Source organism: Geotrypetes seraphini, chromosome 1 (assembly GCF_902459505.1).
Source record: "Geotrypetes seraphini chromosome 1, aGeoSer1.1, whole genome shotgun sequence".
Lineage (NCBI taxonomy): Eukaryota > Metazoa > Chordata > Amphibia > Gymnophiona > Dermophiidae > Geotrypetes > Geotrypetes seraphini.
This window is the reverse complement of record NC_047084.1, coordinates 362288071-362311000: the sequence shown is the minus strand read 5'-3', so window position 1 is coordinate 362311000 and position 22930 is coordinate 362288071. Positions and strand designations below refer to the sequence as shown.

General features: G+C 41.5%; 1 protein-coding gene across 3 annotated transcripts in view; it reads right to left on the bottom strand.

The window, feature by feature from the left end:
* Positions 1-22930, bottom strand: part of EPHA5 (EPH receptor A5) — a 690216-nt gene that overhangs the window by 655910 nt on the left and 11376 nt on the right. The window contains exon 1 of one of the 3 annotated variants that reach the window (XM_033914869.1): positions 11568-11691. The exons of the other annotated variants lie outside the window; for them this stretch is intronic. Coding sequence (XP_033770760.1) covers positions 11568-11634 — 67 coding nt within the window. The 5' untranslated portion in view covers positions 11635-11691. Of the gene's footprint in view, positions 1-11567; positions 11692-22930 lie in introns of those variants that run through there. 3 annotated transcript variants of the gene reach the window in all.

Below are 22930 nucleotides of genomic sequence, written 5' to 3'. Positions count from 1 at the left end.
AGAAGGTATTGTCCAAACATTTTATCACAGGATATTTTATAGATTTCTCTCCATATTAAAAGTGTCTATTTGAGTACTCTGTTTTGTACATTTCTAGTTAAAACAATAAAACTTATTGAACTTAAAAAAAAATAAGAAGGATCATTTTCACAGTATATATGAACTGCTCATGGTATTATATATTTTTTAAGATAGGAGATGTTAATAAAGTTGTGTGACTTTACTACAGAACCTCCCTTTTACAAAACCGTGTTAGGCTTTTTATAACCAGCAGCAATGGTTCTAGCTCTGACGCTCATAGGAATTCTACAAAGCCTAATAAGCTAATAAGGCTTTGTAAAAGAGGGGTGGGGTGGGGGTTAAATTCATTTAACAACCATTAATTTGCAATTTATTTATTTATTTAGAAACAGGTATGTGAGGTAAACCCTTTCAGCATAGCTATTGCTAGCAATCAGCATTTTCAGTTGGCATAACTAATGTTAGCAAAGGCCTATGGGAAATTATATCAATCTGACTCTGGGATGTTGATGCAGATAGATCACATACAGTAAGCATCCAGGCAGACTGTTTCAAATAACCCTAATTCAATCAGTGCTTAGAGGACCTGGCAGTGAAAAGGTGTTAAGAAGATGTGTTAATGTCTGATGCTTAGGATGGACAGCTTAGGATATACAATGGGTCCAGGTGCACAGATAACTAAGGTTAATCAGAAACTATTGTCAGAGGCATACTGGAAATTACATTTGACTTCCGTCTATTCTTTTCCTGTCTAGCACAAGTTTACTAGCTTAACTTCTATTGAAGCTCAATAGATTCTATATTTAGAATAAGTTTCCAAACTATAAAAGCCCCCTCACAACATCACCCCCTTTTCTTGCTCCTCTTGTTCTTCTTGCTCTTCTTGCTCTCTACCGCTGGAACCTGAAGCTTGGGGCATCACCCTCCCCACCCCCCTATTTCTCTCTCTCTCTCTCCTTCTTTGTGTGCTCTCTCTCATTCACAAGAACACAGAAGCAGTCTCTGTAATTGTAAAACTTATATCTCATTAATTTTAATACTTAATTGTAACTTTTATGAATCTTACTTTTCTGTAAGCCTATTTCTATAATATATTCTTTATGCCAGTGATTCCCAACCCTGTCCTGGAGGAACACCAGGCCAATCGGGTTTTCAGGCTTGCCCTAATGAATATGCATGAGAGAGATTTGCATATGATGGAAGTGATATGCATGCAAATTTGCTTCATGCATATTCATTAGGGCTAGCCTGAAAACCCAATTGGCCTGGTGTTCCTCCAGGACAGGGTTGGGAACCACCTCTGGCTGTGCTTCTTATTTGAGTCTATTTCCTGGTGAATCTTCAGTGACGGTATTGAACTCGGGACCTGGCGTTTTGTAAGGACGCCTAACATAACCCCAACTAACATTGTGGAGCCACATCAATCCTTACAAACCCCACCCAAAAAAACATCCACAGATAGGGAAAAGCCTAAAAATGGTTCAAAACATTTCCCATGCATTATCTCCAGGTGTTAAAATGATCTTGGTTCCCTGTTCAGCTTAAAGAGCAACCTAAAGTGGGAGGTTTCCCATCACAATCGCATGTAATCCAAGTCTGTAACTAAAAATGGGCTGTACCTGCAGCATGTACCAATCGGTTTCCTAGAGGTAGGGAGAGAAAACTATGGGCTCATTTTACTAAGGTGCGCTAGCGTTTTAAGCACACGCAAAAGATTAGCACGTGCAAACCACGCGCTAAATGAAAAATACTAATGCAAGCTCTATGAAAGCGTTAGCGTTTAGTGTGCGCATGCTAAAACTTTTTACTAAGGTGCGCTAGCATTTTTAGCATGCACAAACCACCCGCTAAACGAAAAATACTAACGCAAGCTCTATGGAGGCGTTAGCGTTTAGTGCGTGCATGCTAAAACCTTTTACTAAGGAAAGCTAGCGTTATTAGCGTGCACAAACCACACGCTAAATGAAAAATACTAACATAAGCTCTATGGAGGCGTTAGCGTTTAGTGCACGCATGTTAAAACCTTTTACTAAGGTGCGCTAGCATTTTTAACGTGCACAAACCACACGCTGAATGAAAAATACTAACGCAAGCTCTATGGAGGCGCTAGCATTTAGCACATGCGGCATTGTAGCGCGCGCTAAAACCACTAGCGCACCTTAGTAAAAGGGGCCCTATGTGGCAAAGATTTTATAATCTATTACAATAAGAAAAACGCTGAAACAATGTTTATAGTCATCATATTTTGAATTGAAAAACCACAAGCACTGCACATAAAATATATGCACTTTTCAGGATTGCTTCACTTGGGTGGTCTTGTGAAACAGAGGAGGTTATTTGTTTTTTTCCTTTCTATTTACACATAAAAGGCTCACTATTCAAAGTTAGTTATCGGGATAGCAACACCTGGGGCCAGTCAATGATTTTCTGAGGCATTGTTTTCCCTATCCTTTCCTGATTTGGTTGATTGTAAACAGCCATTATGCCAATTGGCCAATTGGCCATGATGTCAAATGTCACAAATAAATAAATCCCTCCCTTTTGCTAAGCCATGGTGGAACTTTCTAACTTGGCCCACAGTGCTAATGCTCCAATGCTGCTCCGACACTCATAGTGAGTTTCGGAGTAGCATTGGATCATTTAGCGCCCTGGGCTGCAGTAGAAACCTTTACTGCAGGCTAGTAAAAGAGGACCAAAATCAATCAATCTCTGACTGTTTTAGCACCAGAAGGGTAAAGATGAGGCATCCGGGGCACAGCTGAAGGGGAACTGGACATGCATGGTGTATGCCAATGTTCAGCTGTCCTAGATAGTTATGTGGCTACTGGTGTTGAAATATCAATGGTACCTGGATAACTTCCCACAGTACTGGTATCCAGTAGCTTACCTAGGGGGGGGCGGGCGGTCCGCCACTGGTATCCAGTAGCGTACCTAGGGGGGGGGGGGCGGTCCGCCCCGGGTGCACGCCCCAAGGGGGTGCACAGAAGAGAGCTGGACAGGGGACCCGCGGGGTTAAATATAACTCGAGCCGCAAGGCTCTTCTTCTGCTCCTACTACCCTGCCGCTCACATATAGCTGATCGGAAGTCTTTCCCGATGTCAGCGCTGACATCGGAGGGAGGGCTTAAGCAAAGCCTGCCCTCCGACGTCAGCGCTGACATCGGGAAAGACTTCCGGTCGGCTTTGTGTGCGCGGCAGGACAGGCAGGAAATAGAAGACAAGCCTCGCGGCTCGAGCTCTATTTTGCTAAGATGGGCTGGGAGGCAGACGCAGAACACAAAAGGGGAGAGGGAGTGCGTTTTGGACACAAGGCATGAACTTGGGAGAGAAGAAGGGAGGGAAAGAGATGCTGAAGTGGGGGAGAGAATGTGTTTTTGGACACAGAAGGCATGGACTTGGGAGAGAGGAAGGGAAGGAAAGAGATGCTGAAGTGGGGGAGGGAATGTGTTTTTGGACACAGAAGGCATGGACTTGGGAGCGAAGGGAGGGAAAGAGATGCTGAGGTGGGGGATGGAATGGGTTTTTGGACACAGAAGGCATGAACTTTGGAGAGAGGAAGGGAGGGAAAGAGATGCTGAGGTGGGGGAGGGAATGCATTTTTTGGACACAGAAGGCATGGACGGGAGAGAGGAAGGGAGGGAAAGAGATGCTGAGGTGGGGGAGGGAATGCATTTTTGGACACAGAAGGCATGGACTTGGGAGAGAAGAAGGGAGGAAAAGAGATGGTTGTGTACACGGGGAATAGAAGAAAGGAGAATTTTTGATCATAGAGAGGGAGTGAGGTACAGACAGTGGCATACCAGGGTGGAGTGGGGTGGTCTGCCCCGGGTTTACACCCCAAGGGGGTGCACAGCTGGCCACCCTCCAGTGTTCTCCCTAGGCCATCAAACTGCGTCTCTTTAGCCACTTGAGTGCCACCACCGCTATCGGAAACAGGCCAGCGCCGACTTATCCCTACTATTCCCTGTGGGGCCGACCAACTCTTGCCACACGCGTCAATTCTGACGTCGGAGAGAACGTTCTGGGCCAGCCAATCGCTGCCTGGCTGGCCCAGAACGTCCTCTCGGACGTTAGAATTGACGTCGGGTGGCAAGAGTTGGTTGGACCCACGGGGAAGAGAAGCAGGGCGAACTCGGCGCCGGCCTGTTCCCGATGGCGGCAGTGGCAGCCTATTCCCCAGTGGTGGTGGCAGCATTTTCCCAATGGTGGTGGCACAGGGGAGGGCAGAGAGAAAGAAAGAAAGGGGAGGACAGGGTGAAACAAAGAAAGAAATGGGGCACAGAGAGAGAGAGAAAGAAAGGGGGTATGGAGAGAGAGAGAAAAAGAAAGAAGGGGGCATGGTGAAACAAAGAAAAAGTTTGGGGAGGGAATGAGGTCTGGAAGAGAGGAAGCATACAGGAGGCTGAAAGAAGGGAAGAAATATTGGATGCACAGTCAGAAGAATAAAGTGCAACCAGAGACTGATGAAATTACCATAGGTAGGAAAAATTATTTTATTTTCAATTTAGTGATCAAAATGTGTCCGTTTTGAGAATTTATATATGCTGTCTACATTTTGCACTATGGCCCCCTTTTACTAAACCGCAATAGCGTTTTTTAGTGCAGGGAGCCTATGAGCATTGAGAGCAGCGTGGGGCATTCAGCGCAGCTCCCTGCGTTAAAAACCGCTATTGCGGTTTAGTAAAAAGGGAGGGGGAATATTTGTCTATTTTTGTATAGTTGTTACTGAGGTGACATTGCATAAAGTCATCTGCCTTGACCTCTTTGAAAACCCGTGGAATATAAATGATAATTAACATTTTCTCTGCATAGAGGGTGCTTTGTGTTTTTAAAATTTTATTGTTGGTAGATCATTTTGACTTGGTCACAAAGGTAAGGGGGAAGGAGAGGAGCTGCTGAAAGACATCTAGTAATCCTTGCAGGCTTGACTGCAGGAAATTATTTTTGTAAAATCATGTTTTGTTATGTGACTGGCATTATTTAGACTTTAATTTCTATGAATGAATAGAATGAAAATGATAAAAAATTACTTGCTTGTTTTTCTGTGTGTGCGCTGAAGGAAAGTGGAAAGAGAATGGGCTGAGGACGCTGAAGGGAAATGGGGAAGAGAGAGTGGGGAGAAGACGCTGATTTATAAATTGACAATTGTACAGAATATTGTTTCTTTTTATACTTTAATATAAACAATTCAAGGCTTGTGTGGATGGAATCAGGTGGTTTGCGGGTGTTCCCTCTAAGCTGAGCAGGTGTCCTCCAGCTGCATTGCTACCACTAGGGGGTGGAATATTTTCAGTCGCTAAGGACAGGTATGTTCCCTGGAGTCCTGCAGAACTTGCCTGTCCCTCACAATTGAAAAATGTGACAGTAAAACAGCACCCTCTATTGGTGAGACTGTGGGTGGAGGACTCCTGCTCAGCTTAGAGGGAACAGTGACTGCTTATGGGGATTAGTCCAATAAAATGGTATTCTTTTATTTCTCATTATTTGTTTATTTTTAATTGTTAATTTGTAAAGCGGTGATTGTTATGTATCAGTTTTTTCAAATTTACATCTACTGTCTTTATATTTTGCACTGTATTAGAGGACATGTGTTACTGTTTTTGTGGTGTTGCATTGTATCCAAGGTCTGGTTTCTTGGCGGTTCAGTTTAACTTTTGTCTACATATTTCTATTTTTAGTTGTGATTATTTCATATTGGGTGAGGGTGTATCTCTGTTCTGTGTGTATGAAAAGAAAATAGTTTTCAGTTGGCATTGACTGCAGGATCAACTGACTGCGGGATCTGGCTTGTTTAGTTTTACAATGTATGTGTTGGTGTTCTAGTGCTTACTACAGTGTTTAAGATGCTTCCTTTTCCTAGGTACACTCTTGTGCGATATATGGATTGTTACTAAAAATCATATTTTTCATATAGATGGGGGGGTGTCAAAAAATGATGGGCCCCGGGTGCCACATACCCTAGGTACGCCACTGCTGGTACCAGAGCATAGATTGGCAGTGAATATCCAGGTACAGATATAAACATTACAGTCAGTGTTTGAATTCAGTCCCGACAGCAGTGTTTAAATATCAGGGGAGGAGAAAGTTAGGAAGGTCAAGTTTTAAACATCTAAAAACATTTTTTGTCTCTCTTTCTCTTTAAGATTACTACAACAAAACAGGTAAAAAATTTATTTCATTCATTTCCCTCTTGCAAACATTTCCTCTTTCTTATAGAATCACTACAATACTGCCAGCCAAGTTAGGTATTTTACTGCATAGAGCAGTGATTCTTAAACCTATCCTGGGGGACTCCCAATCCGTCAGGTTTTCAAGATATCCCTAATGAATATGCATGAGGCAGATTTGCATATAATAGAGGTGATAGAGGGATATCTTGAAAACCCGGTCAGTTTTAAGAATCACTGGCATAGAGCCTTATGTGGTTTGTGACCCGCTAAGCAAAAAGGTATCAAAATGGGGTATGTGGCTTATTTATAACACATGATAGATGGATTCCAACTGCATAATCCTGCCAATTTTCAACCTCAGAAATGGACTAGCTACATCTTTAAAAATATATATATATATATATTTATCAACAAAAAAGTAATTAACCCTAAAAATCACATAACCCTCCTTGGGTAGGGTTACCAAATGGCTCCAGAAAAAGGAGGACGGATTAAGACATCCTGGTTTTACTTTCATTGCTTTCAATGTAAGTAAAGCCCAGATGTCTCAATTCATCCTCCTTTTTCTGGAGCCATATGGTAACCCTAACCTTAGGTATCTGAATTTTTATACTGTAAAAACATTTTTTTAAAAACCCCAAAGTTGTGGAAAAAATTGCATAGTCCCATTCTGCTGACCCTATAGAACACAAAACTTTCAAAAATAAAACTTGCCCTCTCCCCAAACTTTCATACCCTTTCCCCCCTGATATTCAAAACTCCTGGCTGGTTAAATAGTATATTGGTGTCTAACCATGGATATTCAGCAGGAGAAAGCCAGTTATCTTCCACTGAATATTTGCATTTAGTGGCTAGCTGCTAATTGGTTCTATCACATGACATAACTAGCTAGACATGAATATTCAGCACCTGGCTGTTGGCTGCAATAGGCTACATAAATAGCATATATGTCCCCCTCCCCTCCACCTATGGCATCAATGGACACTTATGACATGCGCCCATGATATGCCACAATAAGGCACACCTATGATTGATGCTCATACAAGTCTAAGATGAAGCATTTCCTGGCGCATGTACATATTTATGCCTCCTTCCATGGACTATTCTGCACATGTCAGTTGCTTTCTCCAAAGACTGATCTGATGGAATTTTCCTGGACATTATTGCTCATCTTTTTGAAATCAGCACTACAACGAGCCACAGGATTTTAACAGTATGTTTAGAACATCGAGGTCTCAGACTGCTGCAGTAACTATTAGGCGACTCCTCCACTCCACTTTGCTGATACTGTGGACTTAGGGCTAGATTCACTAAAAATAGTGACTCAATCGTTGTTGGCCGATTCTCTGACTGATTTTCAAACAGTGATTGATTCACTATCAAGTTTGCATGCAAATAATTTGCATGCCAACTCACCGACTCAATTGCTCAGTGAGCAATTGAGTCGGTACAGAGCTCTGACAGTAGTGACAGTAGAAGCAGCCTCCTGCCAAGACGACTCCAGCCTGCCCATCCACCTGCTCCCCTGAAAAAAACTGGCAGGAGGGATGCCCACTCCCTCCTGCCACCACAGTGTCCACTCCTCACCCCTTCCTCCTCCCCTACCCCGTGCCTGTACCTTTCTGTTGGGAGCAAGAGGTACCAAAAACACCTCCTCCTGCTGCTGCTCCTCCTCTGGTCTGTTACATCACTGGGTCTTAGGCCCCTGCCTGGTATATCATGTGATGCACGTGGAGGGGCCTAAGGCCCTGATTGGCTCAGAAGCCTCGTGCTCCTCTCTTGACAATAGTGACAGTAGAAGCAGCCTCCTGCCATGAAGACTCCCGTCCGCCCACCCATTCCCCTGAAGAAACCGGCAGGAGGGATGCCCACTTCCTCATGCCACTGCAGTGCCCACTTCCCGTCCCGTGCCTATACCTTTCTGTTGTGAGCAGGAGGTATCAAAAACACTTCCTGCTCTTATTCCTCCTCTGATCTGCTACGCCACTGGGCCTTAGGTCTCTCCCTGGTGCTCAGATACCTCGTGCTTCTCCCTTGGAAGAGGCCTGATGTGTCTGAGCCAATCAGGGACTTCCTTAGGCACGCGATTGTTAGGGGTTGTTGGGGAGGGCTATTGCCAGCAGTGGGGGATTTTTTTTTTTTTCCTTTGGCAGATATTTTGCATGTGTAATACATGCAAAATATCTGTGCCATGAAAAAAAAAAGAAAAAAAAACAGGCAGACCTGTCGGTAACACAATTACCAACAGGTCTACAGCAGTCGGGCTTTAGGATCGTAAAACCTGATGCAAAATAGCCAAGCAATGTAAATGAATCATTTGCTTGGCTATTTTGCATAGAGTTTTATTAATCTGCATGGCCTGATCGGAAAATGGGCGATCAAGGGAAAAACACACGGTGGGCCATTTTGTGAATCAGGTTGGTTAGCGGTGATCATTGCTAAACCTGTGAAAACAGGTTTAGCAACGATCGCCGACTTTAGTGAATCGGAGCCTTATTGAAGAACCTTGATGTTAAAAGTTGAGGCGCTTCACAGCATTGGTGGGAGGTCTATTCTGCACTCTGCAGTTAATGAAGAAAGAAAGTTGTTACCACAAATTAGCTGTACGGAACATAGCAAGAGATGTAATTAACTACCTTCTTGAGATGGTTTACTGCATTGTGTTATCTGCTATGTAAACAGCTAATGGCATAGGCAGCAGAATGGGGTGGTCCAGAGAGGCCTTAACCTCACCAATACTTTATCCAATACAGCATCAGCAATTAGAGAACTTGGGTGCGCAGGGTTGAAGACTCATTTTTGTGGCCCTTTTAAGAAAAAGGATATTCCACTGCCCCTGGCTAAAGGTCAGTAATGACCTTCATAATAAATATAAATATAAGGAGCCCTTTTACTAAAGGACATTAATCCCCTAATTCTATATAATTGGCACTCAGCTTTCTGCTTAGCATGCAAAGTAGAATACCCGATTCATAGAATAAGGTTAGTTGTGAGTGCAACTTAATTTAATAATTACCTGTTTATTGGAATGAACAGCCAATTATTGGCTTAAATCAGTGTTAATTAGCATTAAAGGGAGAATTCATCATGGGGCATTAACTGATTTTGCATGCGGTAACGATTAGTGTGTGCCAAATCGTATACCAATTGGTTTGCGACCCCCTTTGCGATCCGATTTTACTCCGGCCCAATTCACTTACCTCTCTGCCGATCCGATTCCGATCCGCGCATGCAAATGAGGGGAACGGCATGTAAAGTAGGCAGGAATGCGATTCACAAAACAAATTTTGTGAACCGACTGGGCTGGCCGATCAACCCAAGAAGCGACTGCTGGGGACCAGTCGCAAACGTCCTTTCAGACTCTCAAGCTCCATTGCCACCCTGCTCTCTGCCCTGCTCTCTGCACGCCCTGCTCTTTGCTTCTCTGTCTCAAATCTCTCCTGCCTGCAACCCTGAATTGCTGCCCTGCTCTTCCCCGAATCTCTCCTGCCCTTCCCCGCACAGTGAGCCTCTGGTTTTAACCCGTGGGTTTAAGCGGGTTAAAACCACGGGATCGCAAAGAAGTTGAGAGGTTTAAAAAAAAGTTTTTAAAAAAGAGGTTGCTTTTGCCGCCGGGGATCGAGTTGGGCCCCCCCCAAAAAAAAAAAAATGCAGCAAACAAACACGAATGCATGCACAGAAAGCAGATCCGTGTCAGCGCATGAAGGCGTTCCTCCAATTTCCCCATTAGAATATTGTTGCTTGAAGAATCCTTCGGACCTGCCCGGATCGGACACGGATCGGCCATGATCGGGCAGGTTAGTGAATCTAGCCTTTAGTGTTTAGCACATACTAATTGTTCATCAAAGGGCACTAACCAATTTAGTGTACACTAATTGTTAGCACATGTTAAGTTGGTTAGTGCGCTTTGATTAATTCCCCTACCCCTCTAATTGGCACCAATTGACAGTTGCATATGCAACTAACCTTAATCTTTTTCTAGGAGCTGTGTGCACAATATCAGGTGCAACTTCTAGGGAGCATGACCAAGGGAAGGATATGGGCAGGTCAGAGGCTTGCCTAGGAGCTAAGCACACAGATTATAGACTACTAAGGGTTATGGGCCTGATTCTCAAAACAGCATTCCGATTGTAGGCAGCGGTAGGCATCCTACTGTAATTTAATGGACTAATAAGGTCAAACTTTTTTTTTTTTTTAAATTGATGCGGTGAATGACGCCTACAGATTTGTTCATGCAAAGAAGAGGACAGGTGGCACTGCCCCATTCTATCCCTAGCCCTATCTCGTTCTACTCCCAGCCTTGCCCCCACACAAATATTGTCTCTTGTTCCCTGGCCACATCTGGAGGGCTGTCTTCCCAGGTCATGTCTGCAGGGCTTTCAAGCATGTGTAGATGTGATGCAATGATGTCAGACACATGCGCACAAGCATGTGAAGTCATTTTTGTGAACGCTCAGTGGCTCTCCAAGCGCAGCCCCAGGCTCAAGGCCTTCCAAAACCCAGACAAACTGTAGGTTTTGGAAATCCATCTGGGCACCTGGACGGTCCTCTAAAAAAAAAAAAAAAAGACATGTCTGGGTTCTCCCAGACAACTGGTAACGCTACTCCAGCCTAGAAAGAGGTGGAGCTGCCCAGCTGCACCTTGGGCTGCCTCTATCTTCTCTACCACCTCGTTCCCCTGTGGTTCTTTTAAGCCTGGAGACTCATATGGCTCAAAGGAACTGTCAGGCCCAGGATAGCAGAGAATGAAAAAGCAGCCGGAGAGAGGCAGGGAGATGCCTGGAAAGTAGATGGAGTGTTTAGGGAGATGAGGGGGGGGGATGAAAAAAGATAGACGAAGTGTGTATGGGAGGGCAGGAAAAAGGTGGATGGAGTGTGGGGGGAGGGGGGCTAGAAAAAGATGGATGAGGTATGTGTGCATGTGTGTCTTCATGCGTAGGTTTGTTTGGGTTCTGCGTACAGACGGATGGATAGACAAACGTAACGGCATTCTTTAGCAAGCGCTATATCATACGGGGAAAATGGAAATAAGTATATGGCACTGTGAAAACCCTACCTCTTTAAATTCATTGTGTTATTCCTGGCAAGCTGCTATAAAAGCAATTAGGAAACCATTTCCATTAAACAGCAGTAAACTTTTCCCAAGCTTACAACAATTTTTGCCTGGTGCTATTAAAATACACAGTTCAAACAGTAGATGTAATTAAGATGTAAATCTGCATACATGTAGGCTTATTGAGAAGACAACAGTAAACTCTATTAAAGGCTCTTCATCTCCAAGGCCTTTTTTACCCTCTGCCCCTCTCCCCAGGTTCTAGATAGCTTTTTGTTATATTAGTGCATTCTCTCCAAACACCTGGCCGGCTTTTGTTCCTACCTTGCAAGGAAGATTTCCCCCAGTCACACTTTCTGGAGAGAAATACACTGGACAGAATCCGATTCATTTCTAACTCTCAGTAACAGCTTTTCTCTATGTCAGCATGACAGGGTGGTGAATCCCTGTGGTATACAATAGATTTTAAAGTTAAATTTTCTTCCATAATTGCAAATCCCAATTATTTCATATTAGGTCTATTTGTTTTCCAACAATTCTAGTATCTCCTGCTACTGCCACATCTGCATTTTTATTTTCAATAGCTGTACTATCTGATGTATTACGTTCAAGATGTATCTCTGTGTCTTAAAATCCTACATTACTCTGCTCTGCTCATTTTCTAAGATACTGTATTTTCTGTTTGAATTGTTTATTAATTTTATAAAAACACATCTTACAGTAAGTGTAAGATTATTCATCAATAACATTCTTGAAAAACACTAATACATGAATACACTATACATGAATAACACTATACATGAATACAAAATAAACAATCCCCTCCCCTCTCTCTGGATTTGTATGTAGAATATGAAATCTTTAATATGGTAGGTATACAATATTATTAAAGTTGTTTAACATAAGAATCTAATGGACCCCCAGATTCCTATAAATCTTTGTGACAAATGTATTTTTTCTGTAAGCATTTTCTCATATCGGTAATACAGACATAGGGTCTCCCACCAAAATGGCATATTTAACTTATCCCATTGTTTCCAGTTCCTTGTAATCATTTGCAAAACCACACCTGTCATAATGAGAAGAAGTTTATCTTTGAAACTATTTAGCAGGCTATTTTTCATAACTGAAGTACAAACATTATAATTCCATATGATAACAGAAATGGGACTTCAAGAATCAAAATTATTTTGCTCCATTTGGACTTCCAGAATCTTAATATTAAAAGGCAGTAAAATTAAAGATGATCTAACGTTCCAATTTCTAACTGGCAATGCCAGCACCTATTAGATCATGTCGAGTCTGATTTTGTAAACTCACTGGAGTCCAAAATACTTTATACATTAAATAGTATAAAGTTTGAACATAAGAACATAAGCCGTGCCTCTGCTGGGTCAGACCTGAGGTCCATCATGCCCAGCAGTCCTCTCACACGGTGGCCCATCAGGTCCAGGACCTGTATACTAGCCCTCTATCTATACCCTTCTGTCCCCTTTTCCTTCAGAAAATTGTCTAATCCCTTCTTGAAATCCAATACCGTACCCTGTCCTATCACTCCCTCTGGAAGCGAGTTCCAGTGTCCACCACCCGTTGTGTGAAGAAGAACTTCCTAGGATTGGTTCTGAATCTGTCTCCTTTTAATTTTTCGGAATGCCCTCTCATTCTTGTAGTTGTTGAAAGTTTGAAGAATCTGTCCCTCTCCACTTTCTCTATGCGCTTCGTGATCTTATAAGTCTCTATCATATCCCCTCTAAGTCTCCGCTTCTCCAGCGAAAAAAGCCCCAGTCTCTCTAATCTTTCAGCGTATGAAAAGTTTTCCATACCTTTTATCAAACGTGTCACTCTCTTCTGAACCCTCTCGAGTGTCGCCATATCCTTCTTTAGATACGGCGACCAATATTGGATGCAGTACTCCAGATGCGGGCGCACCATCTCCCGATACAACAGCAGGATAACTTCTTTCGTTCTGCTTGTAATACCCTTCTTGATTATTTCTAGTATTCTATTTGCTTTCTTAGCAGCTGCTGCGCATTGTTTCCGATGGCTTCATTGTCATGTCCACTATTACCCCCAAGTCCCTTTCATGGGAACTCTCACTCAATAACAGCCCTCCCATTGTGTAACTATACCTCGGGTTACTGTTTCCTATGTGTAAGACTTTGCATTTCTCTACATTGAACTTCATCTGCCATATCGTCGCCCACTCACCTAGTTTGTTTAGGTCCCTTTGTAAATCTTTGCAGTTATCTTTAGTCCTAGCCCCATTGAATAACTTGGTGTCATCTGCGAATTTTATTACTTCGCTCTTCGTCCTCGTTTCTAGATCATTTATAAATGCATTGAATAGCAGCGGTCCAAGCACCGATCCCTGTGGAACACCACTCGTGACCTTCCTCTAGTCCGAGTAGTGGCCCTTCACTCCTACCCTCTGCTTTCTGCCCGCCAACCAATTCCTGATCCATCTGTGTACGTCCCCTTCCACCCCATGGTTCTTTAGTTTCCAAAGTAGGCGTTCATGGGGTACCTTGTCAAAGGCTTTTTGGAAGTCTAAGTATACAATATCTATGGGTTCCCCTTTGTCCATCTGCTGTACATCTCACTCTATGATTCCATAGCCTAGGCCATTTAGTTATGAACTATTAATTTGTAACTCTAAACTCCAAATATCTTGCAGGCCTATTTTGGACTTTTTAGGTTCATATTGCCATATTACTCTGCTGACCATCTAAAGAATGCCATTCAGAAATCCCTTTTTGGATAGCTTGTTTTAATTGTATCCATTTAAAGTTTTGCTTCCCCGATAAACCAAATGTCTGCTTTAACTGAAAAAAGGATGCAAATTTATTATTGGGACATATATCTTCTAATGCAGGCATCACGTGACTTAAAAACGGTCAAATAACTGTCATTTTATTAAAGCTAAAGTTATTTAAAATCAAATTAGACATAATCAAATAAACTTGCAGTTTTCTCCATCTCAAATCCACTAAACTTATACATATTGTAAGCTGATTTAAGCAGATTTGTTTACCATGTGATCCTCCTCCTGCTGCAATAAAAATTTCTTTAGAGCCTCTGGATCTTCATAATTAGTTGTTTTGTGTGACTTGCATGATCGCTAGATAAAATAAACCATATTTCGCTCCCAGTTGTTTAAGTTGGGACGAAGCTGAATAAATTGTTTCCTTAGGGCTGCTGTGTGCATTGCAAAATCTGGCAGCAATAAGATTTTGTTCCATTGCCATTTCAGTTTTTAGTTTGCCTTGCCAGAGTAGTTTGCCTTACCAGAGCAGTGAAAACGCGGGAGGATTGCGAAGACCCGCAACGTGAAATAGACACTCTCAATAAATGGGCCATGACATGGCAAATGAGGTTTAACGTGGATAAGTGTAAGGTGATGCATGTCAGTAACAAAAATCTTATACATAAATACAGGATGTCTGGTGCGGTACTTGGAGAGACCCCCCAGGAAAGAGACTTGGGAGTACTGGTCGACAAGTCGATGAAGCCATCCGCGCAATGTGTGGCGGCGGCGAAAAGGGTGAACAGAATGCTAGGAATGATTAAGAAGGGGATCACTAACAGATCAGAGAGGGTAATCATGCCGCTATACCAGGCCATGGTATGCCCTCACCTGGAGTACTGTGTCCAGTACTGGTCGCTGTACATGAAAATGGACACAGTGCTACTCGAAAGGGTCTAGAGAATAGCGACCAAAATGGTTAAGGGGCTGGAGGAGTTGCCATACAGTGAGAGCTTAGAGAAACTGGGCCTCTTCTCCATTGAATAGAGGAGACAGAGAGTACATGATCGAAACGTTCAAGATAATGAAGGGAATAGACTTAGTAGACAAAGAAAGGTTGTTCACTTTCTCCAAGGTGGAGAGAACGAGAGGGCACTCTCTAAAGTTAAAAGGGGATCGATTCCTTACAAACATAAGGAATTTCTTCTTCACTCAGAGAGTGGTAGAAAACTGTAATGCTCTTCCGGAGGCTGTTATAGGGGAAAACACCCTCCATGGATTTTAGACAAAGTTAGACAAGTTCCTGCTGAACCAGAACGTACACAGGTAAGGCTAGTCTCAGTTAGGTCTTTGCCTAAGGGCCGCCGCGTGAGTGGACTGCTGGGTATGATGGATCACTGGTCTGACCCAGCAGCGGCAATTCTAAGGTAGAATTGAAAATGTAGATGATGCCTTCTGCATATCTCACAGGTGAAAATGAACTACTCTCAGGTTCAGGACGTGCACTTTTATACTGGAAAGAAGACTATCAAAGGACCCAATAGCCTGTTAAAAAATCCCAATCAAAGTAATAAATACAATTCAAGAAGATTAATTACTAGTGGCAAATAATGGAAAAGTTTGCCACCTTCAGTTATCTCAGAGTAATTTTAAATGTTTTTGAAAAGCTTTAAAGACATTTATTTTAAAATATATATTCTTAGGATAAAATTGTATAGCTTTCTTATAATCATTGTTATTCCTGTAAATTGTTTTTATTTCTTTTGTGAACCATTCTGAACTTGTTATAGGTATTTGCGGTATACAAATAAAGTTTGTATTGCCACAGACAGAATCTCTAACACTTGCTGATAATGTAATAATTTAAAAATAAAAGGTCTTGGCCCCAATTGCTTATTTGTTATACGGTTAGGAATAAGGTGAGCTCTCTCAACTTCCAACTGACAGGCAAATTTGTTTGAAAGAAGGTTTGGAATGAAGTCCTCTATAAACTGGATCGGATTAACTCCTTCCAACCCCCTCTAGGAGACCAAGAAGTTTTATATTATTTTTCCTGCTTCTATTATTTGCTTCTTCTAATTCCTTTACTAATCTGCTAATAACTTTGCGATCTGTTTGACATTTAGTCAAATCATTCTCCACATCTGACACCAGCTTCTCCAGCTGATCCATTCTTGTGCTGCAAACTGACAGTTTCTGTGAGAGATTCAGCATTTTATTTTGAATTGATGTAAGCTTCTCCGTATTTCCCTGTATTAACTCTTGTATCTTTTTCAGTTCAGCCAAGATTGGTTCATTAACCTCCATTGTTTCTTGTGCTTAAGGTACCTTGGAAGGAGTTGGGGGATCTGGCTTAAGCCTCTTTGCCCCTCCTGAAGCAGCAAAAGCAGTTTCTAATTTTGTTTGTTTCCTTGACGCCATAAGATTCACTGTTAAAAATCACAGTTAAACACAGGAAACTTCGCTCTGAACATCAAATAAAGGTTCCTGAAGTGCAGGGAAGGGAAGAGCAAGTGAATCACATGACCATCTTGATGTGCAGACAAGCTCCACCCCAAGATACTTTTTTTTCAATCACGTAATCCCAGTAGTGTTTACGGACAGCAAAGTCATATTTTTCTATATAAATTCCAATGTTTGATGTTTTCAACTCTATAAAACAGTTGCTTGACTTTTGTTAGGTTGATTTTACTATGGCCACTAATCAGATGATCTACAGTTTCATCCTTGATTTTACCTAAGTGGCATTTGCTGTTTTCTGAAATTTGTTCAATTTTAGCTTTCAATTGTTAGTCGGGTCTGTTCTTGAGTCACAATGATTGTTCCCACTGTTGCTCTTTTAAGCATTCCGGATTTCAACCACTGCCATGTCAAATTCTAATCTGATGTTCCCTGAATATTAAAAAAGCATTGATCATGGAGTGGTTTGTTTTTCCAGGTATTGATCTGCCTTTGACTTGTTTCTTTCTTGCGTTCTACTTTAGTTTTTTATTGTTATTATCATCATGATTTTGCAAAACTTGCCAAATACTCTTGGCTGGGTTTGGCACTCTCAGATATCAAATCCTTCCCAAGAACCTGGCATATTTAGTTGGATTTAGCTCACAATCTTCTCAGTACTAGATCAAGATGAGTTGCGTTCAAGTACAGGAGGTATTTTTCTATTCCGAGAGGACTTATAATCTAAATCTGTACCTGAGAAACAAAAAGTGTCAAGAAAAATGTGGAATAACTTGTAAGTTTTATGGCTCCACATCATTCTCTTCTTGGTTGGACTAAGAATTTTTCAGCAGCCCCTTGTATTGTGATATCATAATGCCTCATTCCCCCAATAATTAAGAGCCAGCTTCATCGGTGATGTCACAATGGCTTGGTTTCCCTATACTTGTGCCCATTTACCAGATACATTTGCCTCATTGAAATGAAAAGTGTCAAGAAAAGTGGTAAATAACTTGAAAGTTTCATGGCTCCACATCATTCTCTTCTTGGTTGGGATAAGAACTTTTCAGCAGCCCCTCGTAAGCTTCTTCATTGTCCAGTCCCTTGATGCTCTTATCATGGAGAATTTCTAGCATCCAAAGTCAATTATTTGTCTAATTCATATTCCACTGTACTATCATCACTGAATATTCAAACCATATTTAGCAGCGGTGGTAATGCCACAAGACTACTGCTAGGAGTTGCCAGCACCATTTTGAATCTGGTGTCTGGGAATCACATCTTCCCTTACCCTTCTAGACACCAAGGATTATGCTAGATAGACCTGGGGTGGGGGAGGGGGGAAGCTACAGGACAGTGGAGAACATTTGCTGATGGGAGGCTTTCAAGCAGGGGGTCCTGAATTGGTGGGGTTCATCTGAAGAAGAGTCTCGGTAGGGGGGCTTTGGGGAGTTTATAAATGGGGTTTGTGATTACCTGGTAACAGGGGAAGCTCACATAAAGTGGCCTGCCAAAGTTAATGAAGCACACATGAGCATTAGGCTGCAGTTTTGCAGCCTAATGATTCCAGGAATGTGAATAATGTTGCTTGCGAGGTTGGTCACAAGCAATGTTGTTCATATACTACAGCAATGACTAACTTGCTAGTCACTCTCGTGGTAAATTAAAGTGAAGTGAAAACCTAACTTTGACCATGCCTTAACTACTTCCAAATTAGTGACCCCAAATTTTTATCTAAAAAATCCATTTTAATTTAGTAAACTAAATTTTATGCTTATAAATGTCAACTTGCCATTCATTTACCTAGATTTGTGATCCCTAATTTATGAGTTCAGTGCTGAAAAGCAGTATTAAGTGTCTAATTTTTTTTCCTCACTCCTCTAGTATATGAAGGGCAGGGTGGTGGGGGGTGATCTGCCCAGGTGCAAGGAGTTCATGGGGCCATAGTCCACATGTGCACGGCTGGTGGCTCTGGTGGCCCCCATCTCTTCTGACATCAATTTCCTGTTCCAGGGTGGAGGGTCAGCAGAGCTAGCGGCTGCGCACATGCGAATCACAGCCCTGAAACTGCTCTATGCACCCCCCCTACTGCATTGAGAAGGGGGGGTGCTCCATTCCCAGGTAGCCACCACTGCCTCACCCTAAATACGCACCAGTTGTCACTCGCTTTTTATGCTCCCAAATTTAGGAGTTTACTGAAATTTTGCATAACTCACCTCTTGTAAGTTAAAAAAAAAAAAGAAGAAGCAGCCAATTTAGGACCATAACTCTCAAAGTTGGAGCATAATTGTTTAAAATATTGGGGCCCCTAAATAATAAAAATGTACAATAGGCCAAAAAGTATACATATATGGTCCTAATCACCTTTAAATGCATTGTCTATTTCCATCAGGACATTCCAGCAGCAGTGTGGCACAGTCACATAGAATCCTCTGTGATACAATTACAGTAATTAAATTGCTCAGAACAGTACAGTATAAGCTTGTTGTAAATTGTAACGGATGCACAATGAGTATTGATCTAAATTGTACAACTTAATTAAAACATGTCTTGCAGACACCACAAATGAATGTAATTAGGAGAAGTGTTTGATACCACAAAGTTGATACATAAGATATTAATTGAATATAAAACATTTGAAAAAAAAATACACAGCCCATTTAGAACTGTCATTTTGCATCCTTTTTCCATTCCTTCATTGTTCATTATTTTCCTTCAAGCATGTGTCTATGAGTATGGCATCCATGTCGCTTAGAATTCATGTGTATTGAAAAATGAGGCAAGGAATAGATTATTGCTTCAGAAGAGAATGAGTACATTTCAATGGATCATAATCATGTTTTCAGGTAACCGCGCTATAAAATAAGTAATAATGTCAAATGCTAAACAGAAAAAAAAATGATGAAATGTACTGTCAACAGAATTAAAACCTAAAAAAAAAAAAATAGATGTCACAAGGCAGAAACCACTTGGTCCACCTGGGGGCTAGAATTAAGTCAGTTTAAAAAGGTATCTTTTGTGAAGAAAAAAAAACCCATAACACCCACAAATGTGAAGGAATGCCAAAATGTTGCCATTTAATTGTTGGGGTTTTTTTTTTTAATGAACCAAAAATCCTTTTCTGAAATGAATTTGTACCAATGGTTTTTGCAATAGGGTTTTTGCAATGGGTTCAGCACAAGGGAGTATATAAAAACAGTTCTTGGGTCCAATTTTTGGAAAACATTAAGTACACGTCAATGAAGGTTAGCTATTTTCTCTTTTAAGCTTCTAGAGCTCCCCTTTCATGTAGTGCTACCAATATTCTGAAGGGGACATAAGGCCCGTGCCAAACCTACATCACTTGCACTCCATTTTAGCCATTTCCCAATTAAAAAATTGTACCCGAAACCCTGGGTACCCCTTCCCAACACACACATATATACAAATTACCTCAGTGTGAAAAAATCTACGGAAGGGGCAAGAGTGATCATTGCTCACTCTTGTCTCTTGCACATTGTGGAAGCCATCTTCAAAAATTGGCTTGGTGGCCCTTAGCAGCAAAATACCACTACAAGTCAGCCAGCACCTTTTAAAATGGCAACAATGGAGCAATAATAGCAAGGGACAGGCATTCATTTGAAATAACATGAGCAATGTCAACAAAATTTTCCCTTGTCATTTCATATCACCTGAAATAACAGCAATGAGCTCTGAAAATCACAGGTTTCTTTCCAATGTCATTAAATTTAAACATTTTTCCCTAGTGTTAACAGCTATCTGGGCACTGAAGGGAGGGAATAGAGGTGTTAGATCCCATGGGAAGGGGGTTAGAGGGAAGGGAAAAAGGTGCAAGACCTGCAGGGAGGAAGAGAGAGAAGGAAAGGGAAAGAGAAAAGCTGAACCAAGGGATGAAAAAAAGAGTGAGTGAAATATTGAACATAGCAGAGGGAGGAAAGAGAGTGTGTGAGAGACGCATTGGTGTAAGGGAGAAAGACAGGGAAAGATATACAAAAAGAGGGGAGATGATGGGCATGGATAGGAGCATAGGAACAGGGATAAAAAGAAGACTACTGCATCTGCATGGGGATGGTATATGGACACATAGGGGCAATGCTAGACACAGGAGGGTATATGGACACAGAGAGAAGATGGTTAGACATGGGGGAGATTAAGAATGCAGAAGGAAGATGCTGGACAGGATATAAGATGTAAATTTAAAAAAACACCATCAACATCTTCTCTCACATCAAGCGGCATTATGGGGCAAATATCTGGAACAATTGCTCACGCCTACTACTTATGGGGAATTTAGGAAACACCTAAAAACATACCTGTTCCTGAAGTATTTAAGCAACTAACCTGTACAATCCTACTCCACAATAACTGATCTCTAGCGATGTTAATAACTAGCTTCTAATCTTGTTAATTCTAATTAATTTGTAACATCTTTTAATCATTTTTAAACCACATAGAACTTCACGGTCCTGCGGTATATAAACTGTTGTTATTATTATTATTATTATATAGGGATATAGAGGAGTGATACTATACACAGGAGTAGGGGATCATAGAATGGTAAGATGATGAAGTCAGGGAGATGGGCACAGGTGAAATACTAGAAAGGGATGTATAGGAGACATAGAGAAGAGAGATGCTGAACATGGATATCAATGCATACACAGAGATAAAAGATGGATGGTGAGCATGGAGAAAGAAGAAATGTCAAATGGTCAGGAGACCCTGGCAAGTGAGTTAAGAGAAGACAAAAGAAAACAGACCAGCGCCTGAGACCAACATGATTTGAAGAATAAAATGATGAGACAACAAAAGGTAGAAAAAAATAATTTTATTTTCTATTTTGTGATTAGAATATATCGGGTTTGAAATATGTATTCTGCTAGAGCTGGTGTTAGACATAACTGGGGACCGCAAAGCCCAGGCCGTGCTTCTTTAGCTTTCAGCTGATTAGGGGACAATTGCCATAGCTGCACACTCCTAACACTATTCCTGTCATGTGTGATTGTGGTATTCTGTTAGCATGATTTTTCTGTGTAGCATTCTGCAATATTTTGGCTTATTCAGCTTTCTCAATAGTGGAGGGGATATTTGTGTAGAGGAGGGAAGGGAGACAGGGTTGATCCTTGCTCTGTATTATTTGTATTTATAAAATGGCAATTGTACAGAATATTGTTTCTTTTTATACTTCAATAAAATAAGTTCAGTATAAAATCATAACTATTTGATGCTTATGCAAATAGGATCAGATGGCTTGTGGGGATAGGGCAGGGATGGAGACCGAGCTCATGGAGACAGGGTGGGGACAAAATCTTTCCCTGTGTCATTCTCTGATCGAGGGGATAAACACACGCTGAGCTGTTTTGTACACCAGGTCGGTAATAGCAATCTTCGCTAAAGCTGTGAAAGCAGGTTTAGCAACAATTGCTGATTTTAGTGCATCTAGTCCTTATTCTATAATTATATGCATAAGTTTGAGGAATATCCTGATCTTCCCAAGATCCTCCCATTCTGCACCTTTTTGGTGCTGCATGTCAATTTTAGGTGTGAATCCAATGCCTAAAACCAATTAATGCTAATAATTGTTTGTTAAGCCAATCAATGCTAATTGACTCATTATTCAATTAGGCTGAGTGTGCAAATCGAGAATGGACTCAAATTTGCACATGCAGTTCAAAGCACCATACATAGAATTTGATGGATAATGGCTGAACATTGTCACTATACACCAGTATTGGTTACTGGTAAAATATATTATTTAGTGCTACTTTATGTATAGCAGTGCTGAATATACAGTACAAGGGGTGTTCAATAATTTATCTACAATAGTGTTTTATTTTTCATTATAGTCCCCTTATAGCTCCATACACTTCATCCACTTTTCCTGCAATGACTTGAAACCCTTTGAAAAGAATTCTTCTGCTTGACCTTCAAATTAGGTTGACACAGCTTCCTTTAGGATGATGAGGCAGACTCACCATAAACTGCAGTCTAGTTCTTCCTGATTCAGGAAAAAAAAAATTTTTTGATTCGATTCAGCCTATTGAATTGATTTTTCGATTAGATTTTCCTGGTGGGTTTTATAGCTTCTTCACCCCCCTTTGCCCTCTCCTACCCACACTGGTGCTGTGGTGTAAACAAAATAAACAAACAAAAAAGACTTTTCCTCTCTCTTTTAGGTCTTAGTTCATGCCTGCTGTCTAACATCAGCTCTGGCAGGATACACATTTCAAATCTGACATATTGTAATCACAAAACAGAAAATAAAATTATTTTTTCTACCTTTTGTTGTCTGGTCATTATTCAAATCATGTTGATCCCAGGCTCTGGTTGTCTTCTGACAACTCGCTTGCCAGGGTCTCCTTCCCATTTGTCGTTTCCTTCTTTCTCTGTGCTAACCATCCATCTTCCATCTCTGTCCTCCCCTTCCCTCCCCCAGAGGACTGGCATCTTTCCTTTTTTTGTCTCCATCCTCGCAGCTGCAGCAATGGACCCCACCATTCCCAAA